The sequence below is a fragment of the Macrobrachium nipponense genome, chromosome 12, assembly GCF_015104395.2.
Source record: "Macrobrachium nipponense isolate FS-2020 chromosome 12, ASM1510439v2, whole genome shotgun sequence".
Classification (NCBI taxonomy): domain Eukaryota; kingdom Metazoa; phylum Arthropoda; class Malacostraca; order Decapoda; family Palaemonidae; genus Macrobrachium; species Macrobrachium nipponense.
In genome coordinates this window covers 66794158-66806397 of record NC_087205.1, presented here as the reverse complement: position 1 = coordinate 66806397, position 12240 = coordinate 66794158, and the positions used below count along the sequence as shown (strand labels likewise).

At 38.7% G+C, this 12240-nt stretch overlaps 1 protein-coding gene across 2 annotated transcripts in view; it reads right to left on the bottom strand.

The window, feature by feature from the left end:
* Window positions 1–5101, bottom strand: part of LOC135224569 (battenin-like) — a 75185-nt gene extending 70084 nt beyond the window's left edge. Inside the window, exon 1 of one of the 2 annotated variants that reach the window (XM_064263685.1) lies at window positions 4628–5101. In XM_064263685.1, the coding sequence (XP_064119755.1) occupies window positions 4628–4760 (133 nt within the window). In that variant the 5' untranslated portion in view covers window positions 4761–5101. The remainder of the gene's footprint in view (window positions 1–4627) is intronic. The other variant, XM_064263684.1, reaches the window with a different exon arrangement.
* Between the last annotated feature and the right edge of the window lie 7139 nt (window positions 5102–12240).

Sequence of the window (12240 nt, the reverse complement as noted above, 5' to 3'; positions counted from 1 at the left end):
AGCCAATTGGTTATATAAGCAAAGGGACCTACAGCTTATTATGGGACCCGAATAACATTATATGGAGAAATTAATTCCATCGACTAGAGACAAGTCTAAGAATATCTAAGGATCGCCGATATTGTTTATTTATTTCATACAGCGATTCCATGAATGGTCTTTGAGAATCAAGGCAGACAGCGATTAAATTCGTGAAAACAATATTGATAATGCTTATCAATATTATCAGGAAGTTAGATCCTAAAACCATTAGGATCTAATTTATTTTCTCTTGGTCTTTGATGATAAGGGCTAAAGTTACTTTAACGTAACACGGAACAGCTGTGTGGAATCCAGTTCTTAATCGCATGATATTCGGGCATATAATATACGTATATATATATATATGCATATATATATATTTATATATATATATATATATATATATATATATATATATATATATATATAATATATATATATTATATATATATATATATATAACTATATATATATATATATATATATATATATATATATATATATATATATATTATATATATATATATACAGTGGTAAGAGTTTAAAAGATAATCAAAAACACAAAAGGAAATTAACAAATGAAAAAATAGAAGAGCAGAATGCCTTTATATAAAAGGAAATGGGTATCAATAACATATAGATATATATATATATTTTTTTGCTCCAAGACCGCAGTGCACCAATCTCTCGCTGACACCGTTCGTGCTTGGTCTGAGAATTCTGAAAAGTCAGTTTTCGTGTTCTGACACTCACCTGGGAATCAGTCAGTAGGAATAGGACCCAATCTGTCGCGGTCCACTAAAAGGTCAAAATGAAGAGTTCATGTCAGCCACTTTCCAGAACTTCTGTACTTCAACACACAATGAGATTTACCAGAAAAGTGATGGATTTATTATTCAAATATTCTCGATGTTAGTTAGTTTTAGAGTACTAATGCCTTCCGCTAAATTTTGGGCAGTATGAATTTTCATTATATATATGATATATACATTATAATATATATATATATTAATATAATATATAGTATATATATAATAGATTAGATTTTATACATAATTATTACAGAAGTATAATATTATATCATTAAATATAAATAATATATGTAGTATATATTATTTATTTAATATAATAAATATAATTAACTATTAATATAATTACAATATAAATAAAATATATATGTTATATATATTGTATAAATATATTAAATACAATATATATATATTAATTAATATATAAATATATAAATACATAAATATATAACATAAAATAAATATAAAATTATATATATATAATAATTACATAAATAATGTATATCTAATTTATATATGATATATACTTAATTATATATATATATAAGTAATATATAATGTATAATATATATATAATATATAATATATATATATATTATATATACACATATTATATATATTATATATATATGTATATTATATATGTGTGCTGTGGTGTGTGTGTGTGTGTTGTGTGTGATTTTTTCGCACACGCAAAGGACCTCGTAAGTACTTCGCAATTACTGTGTTTGCTGTGATTTATCTTATGTAAATCGTCAGTCATCTCAACAAGTGTTCCTCCTCATACTTCTCATCCAAGCAATTCGAGGTCTTCCAGCTTTTTGGGTGGCCATTATCGCCCAGCTGGTACTGCCACGCGCTCATCTCCCAAAGGGAGACATGTCCTGCTCATCCCCCTTTCATCTTTATCTCGCCTACACACGAAACCTGCGTTATTCGTCATTTCCCGTACTGTATCACCTCCAACTCTATCAGCTTGTCCGCTGGTATAGTAGTTAGTGTTGTGGGTTGCCACTCAGATGTCGGGGGTTCGCGTCTCCCCATCAGGGCGAAGAAGAATGACGGGCTCTGTTTTGCAGTGGTGGGTCCGCGGTGGGAAGTTGAAACCAACATTCTTTAGAAGCTTGAATTTCAAGTCAATACCTCCTGTGTGCTATTCCATGTGAATAGGTTTCACCTACTGAAATAATGATAATAATAATAATATCTTATTGAAGCTTTATTCCTGTCCGTTGAACGATATAGATCGCACTCGACCTATATATAACCTTAGTTTAGCGCGCAAATCCTCCTATCTGATTCCTAATATTATTCTTGCTGGCCATTATTTGATTTGCCGTTTTTAGTCCTTCCCTGAATTCCAGCTCAAAGAACCTGGACTGGGCATCATTATTCATAGTATCTGGAAAATTCTACATCATTCGTCCTTTCTCTAACTAATGCTATATATTTCATAGCTTCGTGCAAACTGTCCATATTGTTTCTTTTTCTTAAATTTATACTGAGCTCCTTCTCTCTAGATATATGATGAATTGTATCAGGCAAGTTTTATTAATCATGTAGTTTTTTTGCTAATTAAAACAGTATTATCTGCAAATTTTAAGTCTTCTCTTTAATCTGTGACCGCTTTTGTCATTATACAATATATGACAATGGCAAATAGCAAAGGTGAAATGACATCACCCTTCCGAATCCCATAATCTAGTGCAAATTCACTCAACAAGACCTTATCAACATTTAGTATCTACTTCGTTCACTGATAATGTCAAAGCTTTCCATGCTTAACGGGAATGCTGTAGGGAAGCAAGACTTCCCAAAATATTGGTCTGTGAAGGATGTCTAATTCATTCTTGTAATAGAAAAACATTCCATACAAAGTTTCACGATGTCTTGGAACAAATATTTGATCTTGTCTTTGCTAAAACCATCTTGTTCATTTCTAAGCTTTTTATCAGTTTCCTTCACCAGGTTATTAAAAAGAAGTATGATGCATTACAACCGATGCCTATATAGTTATCATATCCAATCAGACCGCCCTTCTTCGTTTCTTTATGAAGCTTTCAGCAAAATTGTCTACTTGGTATATAAGGGCTGATTGAAGTGAAAGCTGAAATTGTCTCTGCACTTCTTCCATCTCCTTTTATGCTTTGTTTTTTTGATGGTTGAAAAGTTTTCAAGGTAATAGTATATATATTTCATTTTATTCGATTAATCTTGCAATTGTAATTATAATGCGTGGCCAAGGAAAAGGACCTAATTCATTTTAAACTTATATTTTTGACATACGTTTTTCAACAGTCAGGAAGGTTTGAATCTGAATAAAAAAAATGCTAATAATGTACTGAAGCAGGACGCAGTTACAAAATTAAATAAATTTATTTTTATTTCTGAAAATATGAATACAGCTCTTCTCAAATCTGAGGTGACAAGATTCTTTTTGTATCGTCCAAAATCTCAGACTCAACGTGGTTGCCAAGTAGTTTTGCACTTTTTATTTTATTTTATTTTTTTTAACTTTCCAATTTCATACATGTCGACAAGTTTGTGAAATCACAGCTAGCACTCTTTACCTTATGGCTATATAAATATGGCGCATGCTAGGTTGCCAGTTCATGAATTTTGAACGAAATCCTATGCAATCGTGTTTTATCAATTAAGAGCATAGCTGTACAGTACGAGAGAGAGAGAGAGAGAGAGAGAGAGAGAGAGAGAGAGAGAGAACCGCATACGAGATGTTTCATGTATGAAACTGATTGATTGATTTATAAATTTTAGGCAACACACACATGCCAACTTCCTGGGCAACTAAGGTCATTCAGCGCTGAAACGGAAATGGACAGTGAAAAGGCTTGAAAGGTGTAACAGGAGGAAAACTTCACAGTTGCACTATGAATCAATTGGTAGGAGAGGAGGGGGGGAGGAGAAGTAAGATGAAAATAAGAGAATATGAATGGAGGTACAGTAAAAGGAATTAAAGGAGTTGCAACTAGGGGCCGAAGTGACTCTGCAAAGTACTTTGAGTGATACCTCAATTGCACCGCATGAGGTGCACCAACAGCACTAGCCCCCTACGGTGAAGCAACAACCTTCGTGTCGCAGTACATACCGCATTTCGAATTCCAATACGACATGGACACGCCATGGAACAGGACTCGTCTATTTTTTTGTTTGCTTTTGCTCTCTGGGATTGCAATAGACGATCAGTCCCACTTAGCGTAATGGTGCTCTCTCGGTCTTTACTCCAGCACTTAGTAGGTCAGTCTTTTGCAGACCCGATGACTGTCTCGAGAGATTGGAGGAAATATGTCACCCATCAAAGTTTCAGTTCGATTCAATTTCCATCAAAACAATGTCATTGTGAATGAAAACTGTCATCAGTCAATATGAAGTACCTACACCTCTGAAAAAGCGTCGTTTCAGGAATCTAACAGTCGCAGTGAATGTATATAATTAAAGTCAGGTTATTTGACAAACCTAAAAGCGTTGTACTTAATTCTGCTAGGATTGCGTGACCGGATGCTATTAAGCTCGCCGTTGAAACTAGGTTACCATTCGTACCCTTTTCAGAAAAAACGGTAAAACAGCTTTCCTTGTTCGGAGGCACAATTAAATTCTAGGAAATGTGATTGAAAAGAAAGAACCCACTTTTCTTTGTCAGCGAAGTAACTCGAGCACATTTTCTTATGTGAAGAAAATGTTTTAAACGTTCGGTAAAATCATACGAATAAACTTCTTCAACCAGCTACCCCAACTCCCTCAAAAATACTTGCACTTAAAATAAGCACATTACACATTACCTGCATGAACCGTTGTTAGATGAGCCCTGTCGAAATTTGACTCCTTTTCTGGTTGATGCAACGATTGTGGTGGAACATCGACGTCTATCGAAAGTTCGTTACAAGTCTCAGGAGTCGCTGTTTGCTGATTCATATTGCAAGAGCTGTACGAGGTGAGAGATTTGAACTATATTTGACAAATTCGATAACGTGCGCGCGACTCCTGTTTCAAAACGCATCCGTCAAAGAGATGAACTTTATCGTTACAAAGCAATGTTGCGGTGACCTGCAGTCCATGTCATCAATTATTTTTTGGAAAAAAAGAGAAAAGATGGAACGCTCAACAAAAGTTTTCACTGAGCTGGAACTTGGAGAGCTTTGGGTAAATCAACTCGATTGACAGCCACGATGAGAGGGACTCGGGGAACACGTGATTCGTCTTGTGCTTACACTACGGCGCGTACTTGCTCACTGATCAGTTGGCAGCAAACACTGTGTGTGTGTATGCTATGCCTTCCTTAGGCAGGTTTGGCTACCGTAACGTCTAGTTCTTGTTAGTTTTTTCCGGTTATTGGCGAAATGCAGTAAACAGCAGACTTTTGGATATAAAAGTCTCGCGTTTGTTTTGGGTGAAAGACCTGGCCTCTCGGAATGTCACAAAAGATCTTGCAGGTTTGACATGAATATTTCAACAGAACTGCAGAACGAAACCCACTCGACGTTAACGAAATGTCACGACCACGAACTGATCAATATCCCCACCTACGGAAAATGATAAATAGAGCAGATTTAAGAACAGAAAGCAGTCTTCTGTCTCTCGCTCACTCAAACGCGCACGCACATTCCGTCGTCATAACCCACTCAACAAACCCCAGTATTTCCGAAATAATGGTCCTCCTCTGGTTGACGGAATTCCTGCGTAGAGTAACTGAGCTTTTTATCCTTCATCTTTACTGCAGTACCTTCCTTCCTGCCATTCGGGAACGAAGCGTCACAGCCGATGCGTAACCCGAAGAGTTTTATGATATCGAGAGCTTTGGAAGTTTCTGCATCACAAGAGACATATACTTGACATTTTTTAAAAAATATGCTCAAGTAAATTACAACTAAGAACTATTCTTTTAAAATCTGCTTACTTGTTCTCAGGGGCAAAAATTTAAAAAGTATTTGACCTGAGTCTGTGTGAACTTGGTGTTCTGCCCTTTCCAACTGCTTAAAAAGATCAAAACTGGAAATAGTATTTCTTTACTTCACTGACGAAACTATAGCAGAAAAATATCTGTAAGGTTGACGTGGAAGACTCATGCAAAGTATTACGGTATCAGTCATGCAAATTCTTGTCAAAATACATAACAGCTTTGATCTGTAGGCTGTGAAGAAAGCCCCGTACATTGCAAAAGCACTGAGTAAGAATATAGAATTATTGCTGCTCTGCTCTGAGTCGTGATTGTGGCCAGTCAATTGCAATTTTGTTGTATTGTCATTTCTTTTGATTTCTTTTCTGAATTTTAGCTTACCCTTAAAGTAGACGTATAAAGTGTTTTGAAATGGAATGCAACTAGAAAACCAGTTGCACGGAAAACATTTGCACTGCAAGTCGAACTTCTGTACTGCAAACTTTTTCCTCAGAGAAAGCGGCACAGGAAGCTTTTAAACCTGGTCCAGAACCCATCACAAATCATTCGTCTTCAATACTTCAAATTCCCTTTAGATTGGAGTAGCTCCCAAGGAATGCTCATGGGGCAATGGCGCGAGGTAGCACAAACCTTCCTTAATCTTAGTGCGAAAACAAAACAACAAGCACCAAGCAGGAAGATAAATAAAGCTCGTCAAATGAAAGCTGTTTTCGATTGTATCAGGAAGTCTTCGTTGAGTCGGAAGTATTCTGGGTAACGTTTATATGCATATATATAGTTTAAGCTCCCAACCCCTCAAAAAAAGAAAAAAAGAAAAGAAAAGAAAGAATAATTCTTTATAAGAGGAGCAAAGCTTGACTGCTGTATATTTCAGGCAGAAAGACGACGAACAAGCACAGAATCCTTCATTCTCAAGGAATTCGGCAAGTGATGTGTGGGGGAGTCAGCCTTATTTTAGCACCTTGGAGGCGCGAACATGTGTGTGTTTTACTGACTTTGTAATGCCATGAGCTCGAGGAATTCTGGTCCTGCTAACAACTGATTATTTTCTAAACTGTGGCAGAAACTAAAATAAAAACTTTCAGGTTAAGCTTACTTCTGCAAGCAAAGCCTGCGCCAATAAAATCACTTTTTTTTTTTTTTAGCTTAGTTCGCTCGATGCATCGTTATCTTTTTTTATTTGTGATTTTAAAAAATCACAGCCGTTTTTATACCTAATTCAAAGCATGTGCCCATGGCCTTCGCTTTGAATTTATACTCTGTTAAACGTTTTATATTAATAATATGATAAACGTACTGGTTTATTTTGTCCCTTTATTTACACAAACTCACAGTCTGTTATTATTCATCATAGCTTTGTCTACTAATACTTCGGGTACATATCTACATGAATATCTCTAACACAAGGATCAATAATGTTACGGTTTTCAGGTTGCATATTCTACTGCAATTGAGGAAAGGACAGTTGCATTCGGTATTTGAATGAAAACCTTTCTCTTTACCGAAATAGAAAGGACTTGGAAACATGACCACATTTCATAATTCGGTGGTTCTCCGTCTTCTTCATGTCTTCGGATATTGATGGGGTCCGCATATTATGGAGTCAGAATCATTATTACCTCATCTATTGCTCGCCAGGTATCAAAATGAATAGCCTCTGATCTACTGAATGTCAGTTCTGCCGCAAACGTCATGCGATTTCGGTAAATATAGAGTACAATACGTTTGTTTCATGGCTCACGTTTCCCATTGATAATTCCTATTCTATGAATAGTTCAGGATACATCTAATCAGTCTTATATCCATTTCTTTAGGTAGAGGGAATACGTACATGTGAGGTGGATTGTTCTTTTGATGGTACTTTGAGCAGAGAATGATTGTTCTCTGAAATTGTCAGGAAGGGGCTGGGTCCATAGTCAGAGGGTTGTTACACAAGAACACAACGACAACAACAACAACAACACTTATGATGATAATAATAATGATAATAATTATTATTATTCTGTTAAAAAGAATGGCAGAATTAAGCGAGTTGATTTTATATATTGTTTTTTCTATTTTCCTTACAATTCGCTTCTCAGGCTCAGCGATGTTTCTGAGTAACGGACCAATATTCATATTGGGAATTTTCAAAAATCATAAATGCTGAAGGTAATCTTTTATTGGAACAGGATATCAGGTCCAGGTCAAGCAAGGAAGTCTGTGGGGCGGTATTTATAGCGGCTCGGACCTAGAGTTGCATTCTCATTGGTCGGGCCGGTCTTGGACGAAGTCGTGGATCTCGTTGTTGTTGTTTAAGATTAAGCTGGCTTTATGCCAGCACGGGCTCTTGCTCACAGAGCAGCCCGTAGTAGTGGATCTCGCCTCGAAGGTCTCGGGGATTCTCTCGTGCGAGCGCCACAGTAGTGTGCCTGGGGATGAACGACAGGAATTCCGTCCGTAGCAGGAATCCTGTCATCCCGTGGGGGCTCCTGATTATCTGGTATTGTCGGGGGTCGTTCGCTGCTCTCCGGGCGGCGGTGGGAAGGAGAAACGTTTCTTGGGTGATGTTAAGATTTGGTTTCTCCTTGCCTATATGGAGGGCTTCTAAGAGGCGCAGACGTCGGGGATCCGTTGTCTGGTCTATTATTTCGATATTAGGAATAATATCATTTCTCTTTATCCGTTTGTTATGAGCAGTCCTGGCGTGGTTGAAGATGGCTCCTTCTTGAGCGTAGGCAGGAGACTTTTCACTTGGAGAAACGCATGGAGGTCATACAGACGTATTTGCCGAGGCATCCTCGGACGGGGCATGTGTAACGGTAGACCACACTCGTCTTCTTCAAGGGATCCTGCAGGGGCGCCGAAGGGTTGTTTCTCATCACCAGGCTGCTCGTCTTCTTCCTTTTATAATAGATAATTAACTTGATATTTTTGTCTGGGTCGGCGGGGCTGACGTTTTCGTCGATGATCTTTTTGAGGGCTTGTTCGTCCTCCTTGTACCTCCGGTGGAAGTGTCCCTTGTAGAACAGCTTGATGGGCTCTGCAACATCGGGGCGGGGTTCCTGGTGGTACCAGGCTTCCATATTTTTCCTTATAGATTCATCAACAGCACGATTGGTGTGTCCGTTGTCGATGAGGACCTGGGTGGCGCGCTCCAACTCACTGTGTGTGTCATTCCAGGAGGAGCAGTGTGAGAGGGCCCTCCTGACGAAGGCGCTGATGGTGGAGCGCTTATACCTCTCAGGGCACTCGCTCTCACCGTTCATGCACATACCCAGGTTCGTCGGCTTCGTGTACACCTTCGTGCTGAATTCGGAATCTCGCTGTTCGACGAGAACGTCAAGGAAGGTGAGGCGGCGGTCTTTGCAATGTTCAATCGTGAACGTGAGGCAGCTGTGGTCGTGGAATGCACGTCGCAGCTGCTCTATCTCATCCTGGGAGTCGGCGCAGACAAAGGTGTCATCAATGTAGCGCACGTACATCCTCGGTTTGTTGGAATTCTGGAAGACCCTCTCTTCGACGGTGCCCATATAGAAATTGGCGAAAAGGACCCCAAGGGGAGATCCCATCGCCACGTCGTCGATCTGGGTGTACATATAGTTGCGGTGATCAGCAAAAGGGGCCTTCTTAGTACAGATTTCCAGCAGGGCTCGAAGGGCATGCTCTGGGATGTTTAAGGATAGAGTGGCGGGGTCCCTGTAAACTCTGTCCAAGATCATTTGTATGGTCTCGTCTACGGGGACGTTGGTAAAGAGGGACTCTACATCCATCGAAGCGATGCATCCTCCGGGGGGCGTTGCTCTTAGGGCTTCCAAGAACTCGGCCGACGACTTCAAGCTGTGCCTATCTGGGACGTACGGGGTTAAGATGGTGTTGAGTTTCTTGGCCAACAGGTACGTAGGGGCGGGGATCTGGCTGATTATGGGGCGAAGGGGGTTCCCTTGCTTATGGGTCTTAACATTCCCATAGATGTAGCCTAAGTCATGGTCACCCGTTATGGGTGGCAAATGCAGGGCGTTAGAGGCGGCGTTGACTGTCTCAATAATCCGGTTATTATTAATGTTGTGGGGATCTGACCTTTGTAGGTTTGTTGAAGATGATAACCTGCCACCAGCATTACAGTTTGGGCTTCGTAAAGGCCTCGGTACTTGTGATGCACTCTTGTCAATATCCACCACCTTGCAGAGTGCTCTTGATGAGGGCGCACAAAATCCCTTTAAATTCTAGTGTCGCCTTTGACCCTGTGAATCAGGAATCACTTATCTGCAACTTAAGATGATTGTGATTTGGTGCGTCTTTTATTAATATTCCAGATAAATTTTTAATAGATAAAACCCAAAGAGTTTATGTTGATGGCATGACCATTTCAGATGTCCCATAAGGTAGTGTTGTTGGATCTTTGCTATTTATTACCTGTACTAGTGACACGTGGCAAAGTCTGGCGGACAAACTAATTGCATACGTCGATGATGCTACTCTTCGACCTTACGTCTATGGTTGCATAGAGATCTGGCAGGTATTCATGAGTGGAGTACTTTGGGGCGAAGCCTAAGCCTTCTCAAATTCAAAGCATGATAGTTAGTCTGTCCAGAACACTTCCCCCTTTGCAACGTGGTTGGCGTTTGAATAATACGGTTTTACATGTTGGTGACTCATTTAGGATTTTAAGTCTGATCTTTTCTTATAAGAAATTGGCCTATGCTTCTCAAAAAGTTGGCATCTCGCGGAAAAGTTTGGGAATGTTGCAGGATGAGGCTATTGTGTCTGAACTTTTAACTCTTTTTCTTCTTCCTTGCTTGGAATACTTTTCTCCAGTATGATCTCCCGATACTGACTCTCACCTCAATCTCTTGGATAGAGTTACGCCACCAGTCGAGGGTATTTTGCCAACTCCTAAGTGTTGACTTGTGGTATCGACGTAAAGTAAGTTCATATGCTTGTTCATAAAATATGCTAGAGACAAACATCCCTTCCAGTCTCCTTTACTTGACCTAGCTGTTCTGCTCGCAAGACTAAGGCAGGCTAGTGCTGCTGCAAACAGTGTTTAAGTTTATTAGCATCAGCTTTAATACTACTTAGTTTGCTAAGAATAGAATAGTTTGCCCAGCGCAATTGTGGAACCTCCTGATCCCCAAATATTCAAGCGATGAGCAAATTTATTCCGGCTCTCTGCCGACGTCTCCAGAATTTCAGGGGCATCGGCTTTATTTTCTTTTCCATCGCATTTATTTATTGATTACCTTTCCGTTAACTTAAACGTCTCTGCAGGCCGATTTCCCTGGGATTTTTGGTTCGAGGACTTCGATCAGAAGGGGTTTCAGCTGAAGATTCAACGAAAAAAGAAAGAAAGAAAAAAAGAAAAGTTTCCTCACCCACTGACACCCAGCCTCCAAAGCAAATCGCTTCACGGCATGTTGTTTTGGCGGCCAAGAACTATGCGATGGTAGTGACTGGTCTGAACCAAATGCCCACAAAAATATCTCGTATCGGTTGTTCACTGCGCCGTGTCTAAGGTCACATCACTCACTTATCAGAGCATGTACTGTGACTTTCTTGCTGAAAAAGTATCTATAAAGAGAACGAAAGGAGTAGTGGTCACATGAACTTCCTGTTATTTTCTTCTGACTACTACAGCTACTAATAATAATAACGGAGAAAAAATCCACAGTTATGTAAATGTAAATATATTCAAAGATAAATCGGTACGGCAAGCTGTCGGGAAACTGTTGAAAAGGGAGATCGAACAGTTTCCAGAAAGCTTTCCTTAAAGATTTATCTTTGAATATATGAACACTTACTTACTGGGGGTTTGTGTCTCATGCTACTATGAGTATTTTTAAATAATAATAATAATAATAATAATAATAATAATAACAATAATCATCATAATAATAATAATAATAACAATAATAATAATAATAATTAAAATAATAATAATAATAATAATAATAATAATAATAATAATAATAATATATGGTTGCCGCTTGCTATAAAAAAAGTAGGATACAGGGGCGCTAGTAAACCCAAAATACAACGTGCAATTCATGGGAAGGAAACAATGAAATTCACGAGGCCTTGGCATTCAGTCCTTTCAGCAGAAAAGGCAACTTCATTGTTGTTAATAAACAGAAGACCTATGTAGTCATTTTGAGTCATGAGAGTTGGGTAAGTTTGAAGAGCGAAGAAACGAGCGAAAGAGCTTGCTTTCTTAAGGACTTTGAAGTGAAATTTAGTGAAAAGACGGAGCCTCTGGATTTTGTAGAGGGAAAAATATTTAAAAGCGAAAGGCTTTGAAATCGACGATTACGCCCGAAAGAAAAAACACGCTTGGACTAGAAGAGAAATTGCCTAAAAAAAGGAAGTTTCGACAATTGTATCACAAAGACAAAGGAAGCCAAACCGAAGATAGGTCAGAAGTGCACGGAGATGGAAAGAATGTAAAAAGGGATTCATGAGTCGGATATAGTTCAAATAATGGTGACCATTTTGAAGATGAATATTTAAAATATTAAAGAT